At 43.3% G+C, this 12840-nt stretch overlaps 1 protein-coding gene across 8 annotated transcripts in view; it reads right to left on the reverse strand.

The window, feature by feature from the left end:
- The window catches only part of REV1 (REV1 DNA directed polymerase), an 82020-nt gene that overhangs the window by 10011 nt on the left and 59169 nt on the right, over positions 1 to 12840 (reverse strand). For 7 of the 8 annotated variants that reach the window (XM_061168539.1, XM_061168536.1, XM_061168535.1 and 4 more), the window contains 5 exons: positions 11832 to 11960; positions 9218 to 9372; positions 6901 to 7020; positions 1347 to 1567; positions 902 to 1074 (listed from right to left, as the gene is read on the reverse strand). In XM_061168539.1, coding sequence (XP_061024522.1) covers positions 902 to 1074; positions 1347 to 1567; positions 6901 to 7020; positions 9218 to 9372; positions 11832 to 11960 — 798 coding nt within the window. Of the gene's footprint in view, positions 1 to 901; positions 1075 to 1346; positions 1568 to 6900; positions 7021 to 9217; positions 9373 to 11831; positions 11961 to 12467; positions 12509 to 12840 lie in introns of those variants that run through there. The other variant, XM_061168540.1, reaches the window with a different exon arrangement.

The raw sequence follows: 12840 nt of genomic DNA on the forward strand, positions 1-12840 counted from the left end.
TTAAAAGTTTAGGACAAAAATGAACAAATACCAATAAAAGCAAGCAGATATGTGCTTACCAAAAAAGCCGAATGAATATTAATCTTGATTTGGGGGAAATAAAGTACAGTTAAAATCCCCGTTTTTCTTAATGCTGTAATTAGATTTTTGGAATATCTGGATTTTCCAAAAAGGATTAAATGAAGGCTGATTTTCTTATTCTGCTTAGACAGAGTGAGCCCCTAGGTACTGCTGAATGCATCACAATATACAGTTCTAAGAAACTATAAGATATTTAAAAATGCACAGACAGCAAGAGGAAACTACTACACTGTATTTTAATTTATCTGTCAATCAACCAAAGCTTTAAGATACAGTGTACTGTGTAGTATAAAATGGCATACAAAATTAGGTATTTTCATATTGGTCACAAATCTTACATGAAGTTTTATATTAGTGGCCCTCACATTAAAAAAATAGGGTTTTAAAATGCCTTCTACCAGTTTCCAGAGACTACCATAATCTGATTAATCTTTTCACGAAAAGAAATTACACCTCCCTAAATGAAGTAAATGTCTCATTGAAATCGTTTTCTGGATTATTACACTGACGTTTCCCTGCAGGACCCTTCCGCCAAGTCCACAACCGCCTCCCTTTCTGTCCCTGCACTAAACTCCACAGCCTCAAGACCCCAAGAACAGTCTGCCCGGTCAGGGACACACAGACAGGCTGGCCTGGAACCTGGCAAGTCAGCGTAGTTCTGACAGCCTTGGGCTGAGACCTGGCTCCGCAGAACGTCCAGGAACATCAGCGTTTTGCAGATTTTTATTCATACTCTTCCTCAGTTTTTTTCATTTTCCATTAATTGTAATAACCTGCACTGAAACATCAATATCCAATATCCTTTTTAAGATAAGCATACCTGGTGATGTTATCACAAATTCCATGGCCTCCAAATTTTGCAGTTTCTACAGGGGCCCCCGGCTTTCGTACCATGATTTTGAGAGTCAGGCGTTTACCCTTCACGCCAGCAGCTTCAAGTCGCCGTTGGATTTCTTCTGAAAGACTCAGAAGAAAAGCTTCCGCTTCTTTTGGCTACAGAAAGACAAACAAAAAAATATACCCTCCATGTTATTTTCCTACATGCCTAACAAGTCTTCTCAAGTAGATTAACTTTCAATATTAAACATGTGTATGATTTAGTGCCCTGCTCTTGTCTACTTAAAAACAAACATTCTGCCAGTTCTGGGAATGGCAAGAGTTTTAAGACTTAATTTCAAGCATCAAGAGTCTATGGTCTAGTTGGAGAGACAGGACTATGTGAAAATATAAAGAATATAAGGTAAAACCTGTGAAGAGAGCAGTACCTGGGTAAACCTTATTCCATAGTTGATCTCAGCTGAAACAGATTTTCTTTCCTTTTCAGTTCGAACTGGTCTATCGTCCAAACCACGGCAGAACCTATAAAGCATCTGACCTGTTTTGGGACCAAATTCTTTTTGGAGTTTTGCCATGGTCATATATTGCAAGTCTCCGCAAGTTCTAATTCCCAAAGATGTCAACTTGGATTCCATTGAGCGTCCAACTCCTAGGAAAGGGACAGTTCTTTAATTCTGCATATAAGCTATTAAAAACAACTGAGCATTATGAAATAACTATTCATGCACAAACAACTAATTTAAAATAATCTCCCTTAAAATTCTGAAGTGACATAACTGAAGCATCTCATAGATTAAGAATTTTTTTTTTTGGTTGGTGCAAATCATACTAGTAAAGTTATTTCTAGAAGCTACTTCTCAATTTGGACTCTACCTATAGATGAACCAGAACTTTTCAAATGCGTATGACTAAGTAAGTTCTCCGGAAAATGTGATTTTTATTTATTACTGAGTAGAAAAGTTTTCTATCTTATTTACAAAATCAACTAAGTTACAGACTCGTTTAAGTTAGTCTATAGTATGACTTAACAGACATACTAGGAGACTCAGGAATGTTAGGGATTCTACTATGATTTTGGCGAGGACCAAACTTCTCAATGGTTCAGCCACATTTTCTCTGAATGGGAACTAGAACAAGAAGTCATGACAGAGGTTCAAGCCCACATGTCACTTGCTCTCATACTGGACAAAGTGGCACAAGTGACGTGGGGATGAAGTTTCCTGAGCAAAGTAGCAGCGAGGGGAACACAGACAGATGTCTTTTACCAACAAAGATTATCTCCCTGGAAGGGCAGTCAGTGTCCCGCAGCTGGGCCAGCATGCAGCAGCCCCTCGTCACTGTCTGCAAGATGCAAGGTTGGAGCCTCGCCCAAAGGATGCTCATGAGCTCTGTTGCTCTCCATGTACCCAAAAGCTTAACGAAGGTACATATGTCTGGGAAAGCGATTTAAGAGTAACCTGGGGGAACTAAAACTCTTATTAAAATGGTCTCCACACCATGAGATCAGTACTGTCCATCAGTGAGGAAGACTGCGGTCTGGCCTTCTGTAGGATGTTACCAGGGAGCTCAGAGTGGAGTCTGGGGTCGCCTACCTGTCACCGTTATTGTCACTTCTGGCTCCAGTTCTCTGAGTGGCCCTGGTGGGGGGAGGAGCATTCTCGCCCAGGTTCTGCCAGGAGAACCTCTTGGAGCAGTTACGCAGACACACGGTTAGGAGGGAGGTGGTCAACTTTACAAAAGGTCTATGACCACAGAGGTGGGCGACACAAGTTTAACCCAAGAAAATCTGTCCCCTAATGGAAGTCAGATGAAAGGTGTTAAGGGTGCTGTACCCCATTTGTGCCATTTTCAAGTTCAAGTCAGAACAGAGAACAAGCAAGAATAGCAGAGTCTGAGTTAACAACAAGAGAACCCTCCAGAGAAGACCATTCACAAAAAGACGAAATGCTAAGTGAAACCCATTGGAGTATTTTTCAAGATGGGGAGGAGGAACCCAACGAAAGGGACAAATCAGATACGAGGGTGGCCAAAGCCAGAGAGACACTTTACGCAGCTGTTCGTGTTCAGGGAAGGCTTTCTGTCTCTATTTTTTTCCGTCCCATCATTGCCCCAACTCCCCACCCTCAAGATGTGATCATGATCTTTCGCTGACACATCTGGGCAGCCGATCTGTTCTCCCTGATTTGCAAAATCAGCAAGAGGCAATAATCCTGCATTAACTGTGTGTATTGGGATGGGCAGGGGGAAAACCTATAGTTTTTGAGAGTCTCTTGAGTATACCAGAACACAATTATTATTCACTAAGAGGTACAAAAGAAAGGCTATTACATTAAATATCACCAAGTTAACCACGATCAACCTAATCTAATTGAACTGTCCCTCTACGGAAGAAGAGAGGTTCCTCTCCATTACAAGCTCATCTAATGGAATGGAATGGAATGGCCTGAAGTTGAGTGGGGGAAGGAGGCATGGATGGTCTACCTCTAACCCATATGACGTTTGCACAGGGGGGAAAAGTTAGCTTGGAATCAGCACCAAGACCCCGTATGGCTGCTAGTTTGATTGCTTCGTGTGAGTGTTTTTACGGAAAGGAGGCCCCTCTAAGGAGGAAGTAACAGGGTCTTGAGAGTCAAATTGAGTGCAGCCACCTAGAAAGGGAAACATGAAGGAAAATGTGCTAGCGTAGAACCAAGGTTCTGAGAAGGAGAGAAGAAAAATGCAGCTGTGGAAGCGGCCAGTCAAGCCACTGGACGAAGACGTGGCATCTGTCCTTGAAGGGGAACCACGAGCCCAGGCTAAGAACAGCCAGGAACGCCTCCTCCCGGCACCCGGACCTTGACAGTCCAGAGACGCAGAAAAGTCAAGTTCCAAAGCATCAACCTTTGCCATCTAAGTTAGCACCGTTCAACGGAACTTTCTGTGGTGATGGAACCGTTCTCTTCTGTGCTGCCCAATTCAGGAGGCACCCGCCCCATGTGGTTACTGAGCACTGACTGCAATGTGGGCAGTACAACGGGGAAGATGAATTTTAATTTTATTCAACTTTAATTAATTTAACCTAAAATTTTCTAGCTTCACTTGGCTAGTGGCTCCCGTATCAGGACAGCGTAGATGGTCATGTACACCTACACAGCCGCGGTGCTTATCTGACACGAGAAGAAAGAGACGGAAACCTCAGAGTGGGTGCACACACCCAGCAAAGGACGGACAAGAGGCAGAAGGTCCTACAAGCCAGGGTGGAAAGCCTTGCAAAGAGCCCCAGAAAGTGAAAAGAGTTACCGCATTTAAACAGTTGTTGGGGACAGTCCTTTCTTTCATTAGCTAAACAGATCTCGCTGGGTAATTTATATGCTAGCACAACATGCAGTCACTACTCTGTGGCGCCTTCATAAACTTACTAGCGTGTGTTCCCCTTTTACGCAGCTGTAATGATCGTGTGCTGTGTGCCAGGTACGCCGTGTGCTCAGTCACCGGTCAGGGCACACAGGGACAGAGGGAGCTGGCGGGGGACAAGGGGGGAGGCGCGTTTAACGTGAACCCGCTTCTGGTTATTGGTTACAGAGCAGAACTTACTCAAAGCATGTGCCACAAAATGTTAATAGTCACCATGTATTCATCTTCAACTATCTTTGGGAGACAACAAATTTTTAACAAAGATGAACAAGTTTCCTTCTTGTAAGAATTCTCAGAACTTACTACTGAGTGGGCCCCTCCACCGCACAGCGTTCCCGCATGCATGTGGAACCTGTTTTCAAAGGGACAGCTTGTACTTGAGACGGGTTACCATCTCAGGGCAGGAGTAAAAATAGAAAAGGCTGACGTTTTACATACTGAAATGTTCTAAATCTTCCTGACAATAAATTTGGGGATTTTTATAAAAGTCAATGGTCTTACACATGAAGATCTCTCGAACAATTCTGGGCGGCCACAGGCTACCAGCTGGTTCTGACGGCGAGAGGAGCGGGTGGATCGCCGGAGGAAGCAGATCCTGGCCGCCCCCGCCTCCCCCACATTTCACGGTTCTCTTAGGAACTTCAAGGCTGTGCCTAAGAACTCAACCAGGACACGTAAACCCACACGTGCCCTTCAAAGAGTAAAGTCCTTCCAGCCAGGAAGCAAATGAAGGTGAAAGGTAAGATGACTAGGTCAAGGAACTAAAACTAATACCTCTCTGTTTCTGTGTAAAAAAAACCAAACCAAACAAACAAAAAACACTTACAAAAATGATGCAGTATAAAGATGGCGCTGTGGACGGAACTGTGTCTCTTCAAGATACCTATGCTGAAATCTTAATTCCCAGTACCTCAGAATGTGACTAACTGGAGAAAGGTCCTTCATAAAGGTAATTAAGGTAATAAGAGGTCATATAGGTGGGCCCTAATCCAATAGCACTGGTGTCCCTATAAGAAGAGATCAGGACACAGACGCACAAAGAGAAAACACCATGTGAAGACACAGGGAGAAGATGGTCACCTACACGCCACGGAGAGAGACCTCAAAGGAAACGCAGCACGCTGGCAGCTCACTCATGGACCTCGAGTCCCCAGGATCTTGAGGAAATAAACTGCTGTCGTTTAAGCCACGCAGTCTATGGTATTTTGTCATGGCAGCCTTAGCAAACTAATACAGATGCCAAAGTAATGGTAACTTTGAACTCAAATTTCACATGCACTTTAATACACTGGTTCCTTCTTACATAAAGCTGCAATAAGACGTTATTAAAACTCCTAAACTGTGTTGTCCAATAAGGTAATTTGCTAGCATGATTTTATAAGGTTAATTACTCTTCAAATTTAACCTCAAACTGACCATCAAAATGTCATATTTCACATTTCTGATACTACCACGTTCTTGGACGTTATTTACTAGGGAGTCAGGAGGCTTCAGAACCCATCATAAAATGGCATTTGGGTCATTTAATATTTTTGGCCTATAACAAATTTCTAAGTTAGTTCAGATATACTTTTCTTAGGTTTAAGAACATGCATCTAAAAATACCACTAAATCCACTGTTAAAAGTGTTAAAACTTTTAACAACAAATAAATTAAAAAAAACCTTTCACCAAAAGTATACTCTCTTGAACTTTCCCACCACAAACACCTGGGAGCTTTGTGAAGCTAACGCAGGCTGCTTTACAAAAACAAGAGAGGATGATCTGAAATGGTATCCTGGATTACTATATGGCTTAGAGAAATTTCTTAGAAAGAGGTACCTACCATAGAAAGCAAGTCTAAATATTTAATAATTGTGAAATGAACTGCCCTACACACAAAAATTACATCTGTTAAAGGCCCCAAAAGGACAACCATTTTCCAGTTACAATGAATTATACTTGATTTCTCCAAGGAGAAAGATTTTTACATGCTAGGTTAGCTAGCCACACTACACAAGAAAGTAAAATAACTAACCATCCTGCCCATTAGGTGAGAAAGGTATGCCTTTTTGGACATTTTACTTCAACCTGAGTTAACAAAATACAATACTTCATTTTAGGTTTTCTTCTTCCTAATATGGTTTATACATTTTCTAGTTTTAAAACTATTTGTTTAGTAAACTCAGAAAAGTATCACTAGTTTGGAAGGACAATTTTGTAAATAGGGGAATCGATTTTCAAAACTTTATCTTGGGTCTAGAAGTACACTATTTCAATTTTGATTTATTTAAAGGACCAAAAGTCCATTTCATCATATTCTTTTAAATATGACTTCTTAGAATTCCTTGATCTTGGTACTTGAGAAATACTTAAATACTTAAAGTAAAACACATAAGAGGCAAAACTAAAATGTTATATTAAGGTTCTGACAAATCAACTGAAAGGATATTCATTGTGGAGTTCTAAATTTTGTTTCCCATGGCACTCAATAAAAGATTAAAAAATTTTAATTCATTTTTTAAAAAAGAAAGAAACGTTATACATCTATGAAAAGCACTAATGAATACTTACAATAAATAAAAGTTAAAAAGAAACGATCTGTATTTACCTGGTAGATTAGTAACTAGCTGACCTCTGATAAAATCATCTACTTCTTCTGGTTTTAAGTGGTACTGGCCATCTGGTTTTGCTTTCCTAGTTGCCATTCTAGCCAGGAGAATATTAGAACCTATAAATTTTTTTTTAAAAAAGGAAAGAAAAAAAGAAGTCATTCAAGAAACATTCACAATTATTTTCAAAATTTCTTAACAAAGACATCTACAGACAGGTTACCTATCAAATTTCTAAAGAGAATGAAAATAATGTGCAACTTTGATCATTTCAAACACAGTACACAACTGGCAGAATTCTGTTAAGTATTACAGATTATAACCAGCATTGTTCCTGGACAGATGTTACCTTCTGTTCCAAAGCATGTGACATTTCAACATCTCCTACCCAGGTAAAGGAATAGAGAAAACAGTCCTAATCTAAGATTGGAGGTTTATAGGAATTGTGGGCAATGATCGGCAATCAGTTCATTTTACGAACCAATGTTTATCTGTTTGTTTGTTTTTGGCCGTGCCACGTGGCTTGGGGGATCTTAGTTCCCTGACCAGGGATCGAACCCGGGCCCCCTGCAGTGGAAGCGCAAAGTCCTAACCACTGGACCACCAGGGAAGTCCCTCATTTTACCAACCAATGGATCCACGCTGGGTAGAAATAAGGCCAAAGAAATGCCATTGGACTTGGGGGGGAAAAGCCCAAAGAACCAGATGTCTCACTGTATGATCAGAACATGTGGAGGAGAAATTGAGGGTATGAGCGTCTTAAAAAAGAAGACAGACAGTGACAGCGAGGTCCAAGGTGTGTGAATGGACACAGACAACTAACGCAGAGCAGAGAGAAGGCTACTGGAGCCCGAGAAGGTATCAGGCATCTGAGAAATACCTAAATGGGGTCAGATGAACTTCTGTGTAAATAATAAAATCTCCACGAATTACAGAAGACTTCTATAATGCACATATCTTAGTTTTACTTACATTAAAAACAGTGTGTTTTCCTAGGATAAATGTATAGCTATTCATGAAGAGAAAAAGTACTGGAAAGGCACACTAAAATGATAAAAGTGGTGAGTTCTGAAGAAAAGAGGGCTGAGAAGTGGAAACATCATTTGGGATTTTTGTCTTAATTATGTGCTTGAACTTAAAAGGACATATTCATATCATCCCACTTGTAAATTTAAAATAAATACAATTTACAACAAAGAACTAAACCTGTGCCTGACAGTGGACTCCAGAAGGCAAGTCCTAAACGAATGCTGAGAAGGGTGTGCAGGCCACACACCAGGGAGCCAAAGGGCAGCCTGCTCGTAACCGGAGTGATGCTGTTAATGTGTTCATCATGCTCTGTATGTTCTGCAGCTTATGACGTTCTGACATCTTAAAAATCCCTCTGACGGGGAGTGCCTGCCCTCCGGGGGCTGGTTAATTCCTAAAGAGAGCAAGCAAGTTCCTGGGAGTGCGGCTCTCACACCCACGCCAGACACCCCAACCATCTCCTAATCAAACTCACTCACAAACCCCAAGAGAGCCTCTGGCCTAGGATCTCCCCTCACTCCCGCTTCCGCCTCCAGACCTGCATGTGGTGCTCCGGCACGAGGCCCTGCGTGGGGCTGCACGCCCTGCCTTCCTCTCGGGACAGGTACGTGGTAAAGATCTCCTATGGGTAGAGGCACTGGGCTCGTTCAGACAGGAGGGACACGGGGAAGCTCAGCGTGACAGAGGGGGCTCCAGAGCACAGAGCTGGGAGAGTCGACAAGAGGAGGACCGATAATGGGAAGGGCTGAGGAAGCAAACACTGGGCTTAGAGACAAAACAGATCAGGGTTGGGGGGAGGGGATAATGGGGGGGGGGTGGATGAGTCAATAACAGCAACTTCTGGCCCCGAGAGAGAGTGAAGACAGGGCTGGCTGAGCGGTCCAGGAAGCTTCAGAAAGTAACTGAGTTACCACAAGACGCAACAACACGGAACTCCAAACCCCACTCACACTGTACTGCCTTAAATACCGCCTCTGTTCACCTGAAAAAAATACTGTTGACATACATTGCATCCAATATTCCCCATTTTTTTTTGAAGAACAAGAAATATTCCAACTTGTTTATTCCAAAGATGTTATCAATCATTTACTTATGTTTCCAACACTTTCATCTCATGCTTTGCCTAACTGTGAGCCATGCTGAGAACTGCTTCAGAAGTGGGAGACCTATGCGGTACGGTGATAAAAACGAAACCTAAAAATCACTCCTAAAAATCAAGTGGTATTCAACGATCCCAGAGCACTGCTTTGAGGAAAATGAGTAGTACAAGATACGCTGGCTACTAACCGATTCCCACAGAGGCAGCGCATTTAGTCTGGTCTTTGATTTCCATGCGGACAGCATTTGCAAATTCGTCAGGAGTGAGTCTGGTCTCTGCGAGGATTTCAGTGATGTCTACCAGAGCTTCATCACAGCTGACAGCTTCGATGCTATGTGTGTAGCTGCCAACACAGAGCAAAGGCAACGAATCACAGCCACAGCTTAACATCAAGCAGCCACATGTGGCAAAATAGGCTTCCTATGGTATCTTTGACATTTCCTTACAAGACTTAAAATGCTAAAACTATTAGCATTTTAATTGAACTGGCCCAAGTGCCCCTATTTAGTCACTTAACTTTTAACTGCAAAGTAAATCAATGTTTTCTTTTTTTCCATATTAACTACCAAAAATACAACAGAAATGACCATTTCAATTTCTCTATACTGAGAATACCGCTGTAAACCTCTGAATAGTTGAAAAGTAGTAAGTGAATTGGAATTGTCACAACATTTAATTTCAAAAATGTTCAAACACGATTTACCAGAATCCTTGAGGAATAGAAAGATCACACAAATCAAACAAGCAATTGACAGTCTCCTAAACAAAAACACCCAGGATACAGTAGGATATGATGGCCAATCACCCAGATGCCTGTCCAGAAGGACACCATCAGCACTCCCTGCACGTGGAAATGCTTTGGGTTTTGATTGTTGTTGTTGTTTGGTCATGATCTACTCACACAGAGGACTGTTTCACTTCTCCACAGAAGAGGAAGAGGAAGAGAAGAATCACCATGTGGCTCTGATGCTAATTAAATACGTGGACCACAAGGCCAGCAGAGGCCTCAGCACCAGAAATGGATCTTCAGTAATCCACCTGGCAAAGTACCAGGAGGGCCAGGCCTCGCCTCTCACTACACCTTACTGTAGGTTATGAATCAGATTAATTACTATCAACAATCACTTAAGAAATGAGTGTTTTGTTAGGCTTAACTCCAGAGAGAAATCTGCAAGAGCAGAAGCGTATTCCTGATATGAAAGCTGCCCTGAGGCGTGGAGAACATGAAGCAGAGGCAGCATTTCCAAAGGTGGAAGGAGAACAAGGAATTTTTTTCCCCAAAGAACAGCCACGTGGCACTAACAATGTCTCCACCCACTAAAATTATATGACAGCGTCCACCAAACCCCCTGATCTGAGGTTCAGGCTGGCTGCCCACTCCAGGGCCTCCGTAACCAGAACACGGCAGCGCCCAGCTCAGCCACCCGCTCCCAGCCCACACGCGGTGCTGCTACTGACCGCAGCTTTGGGACAGGACTTGAAAGGCACACTCTCCACTTGGTCACACTGACATTCCCACGTTGGGGTCTTAAGGACAGCTGTGATTGTAACTGGCTTATCATTCAGCCCTAAGTCCACAGACTGATGCCAGATAACTTCACCTGCCCCTCTGTGTTTCTCTCTCCTGCTAAAGTAAACTCCTCAAAGGCAGAGCCTGGATCTGACTCCACTCTCATAGGATTGGCAGCATCAACAGTGGTTTGTACTTGGTAGATACTCCATAAACAGGTGTTCAAAATAACACGTAAGAAAGGAGAGGAAGAAGTGAAGATAGAGGCAAGAACCTCCCTTAGAACATCAACACAGCCCAAGGGTTGGCGGACCCTGGTCTGCTGTCTCGAGACCTGTTTTGGTGAATAAAGACCAAAGGGAGCAGAGCCAACCCCGCACCTCGTCTGTGACTGCTGCCACTGTCCACGGCAGGGCTGAGCAGCTGGGACAACGACCTTATCCGGCCTTTTATGGAGAAAATATGCCAACTCCAGCTGTAGGGTATACAGGGCCTGACATATACTTATTTAAAATTTTGAGTTTTGAATTAACATTCAATATACCTACACTGTAAATATTCTAAAAATTAATCTCTTTTTCTCAAGCCAACTAATGACCCACCTAGAAGCTACAGTTGACCCTTGAACAACACTGGTTTGGACTGCATGGGACCACGTACACCTGGATTTTGTCAGCAGTAAACACTGGAGCGCTACGCGATCGTGGACACGGAGGAGCCGCGGGCACAGAGGGCAGCTGCAGCGACACGTGGCCCTCCGCCGCGTGGAGGACAGCACCTCACCACCCCAAGTTGTGCAAGCGCCAACTGCTAGAACCTTTTATAAAAACTGTCTTCTGGCCCCTAATGATTTTAGAGGACACAGGGTCTGACAGTCTCTACTTGTTAACGTATAGTTCTCATTTTAAACAAAACCATAATTCAAATGTAATAAAAGAGAATAACCAGGTTAAAAACTCCAATCCTTCAGCTGTCTGGTTCCACGGAGGGAAACCTGGAACCGCTGACGAGAAGTCCTGCAGGCAGAGAATCAGACTGACATCACCACCAGGGAGCAGCTGAACAACCCCAGCCGTGCAAACACGTCCCTGAGGCCTGAGCCATGTTCCTGGAGGTGCTCGTGGGAAGGAGAGGGGCCGTGACACCAGAAGGCAGAGGAGCGGGTTCCCGGAAGAGAGGAGCGTCCAGCAAAAGTGACCCTGACAGGCCTGGGCAAACTGTACTCTCTTCAACATTAGGTAACTAAAGCAGTAAAGGAACAGACAGGAGAGTGAGCGCAGCACACACTGTACCTGGCCAGTGTCTCATACATTGTTCGTGCAACTTCCTTATACGCGTGAAAATCATAGGGGACAGCCTGAAGATTGGGACAAAGTTGTTTCGCTTGCCCGAAAAACATTCCATTCCTAATGCCAACTTGTCTAGAGAAAGAACAAAATACAGTGGAGGTTAGACTAGGAATTTTTAAATGCCAAATCAAGTATCAAATACTGATAGTATCTCCCCAAGCCACTGATACACAATTTTCATTTAACTCCATTCTCATGAGGGGTAAAAAACAAGCATTAAGACAACTTACAGGTTTGTTTTCCCCCAAAAGGAAACTGACAAGCTTGTCGGATGCGTGTAAGTGACATGTGCAGATGTGCCCAAGTACGTTATTCAAAGGCCAGGTTTGGCTCCTGCCTCTGTGAAGACGACTCCTGAGACTCAGACCTCTGGCGCCTGTGCAGAGATGCCAGCATACCACACGCCGGTGATACCACAACCACCGCAGAGCAGGAGCGTGCTGTCAGAACGGTCTGCTTCCCCTCACATGTGGCCCGGTTCGGCCAGGGCTCAATCCCCCAAAGACAGAGAATATAAACAGCAGAACCACACAAAACAGCGCTATGCGACAGACAGACACAGTGTACTCATCCTATTACCACCCAATTCCCAATTGACCAATTCCAAGCTCCTGCGGTGGCTCCACAGTGGCTGAGATGCCAACAGCATTGGACATGGTGGGACATCACTCTGGGCAGGGGCCAGGGTTCCAGAACTTTGAGGGACCTAATTGAAAATGGTAAATTTCAAATCTTTTGCGTGTCTCCACGCCCCACTTACCTGTGGTAATTTGGAGCATTCAGCACAAAACTGTAATTATGGAATTATACATGAGTACAATTCCATGTTACTACTATGCAATGAATCGAAAAAGAATCTTACAGTAAAAACATAAGCAGATAATAATAAGCAATGTTTCCCCAGATTACATACTCATAGGTGTAAACACATCAAATGGTTACTTTATACATC

Source organism: Eubalaena glacialis, chromosome 14, assembly GCF_028564815.1.
Source record: "Eubalaena glacialis isolate mEubGla1 chromosome 14, mEubGla1.1.hap2.+ XY, whole genome shotgun sequence".
Classification (NCBI taxonomy): domain Eukaryota; kingdom Metazoa; phylum Chordata; class Mammalia; order Artiodactyla; family Balaenidae; genus Eubalaena; species Eubalaena glacialis.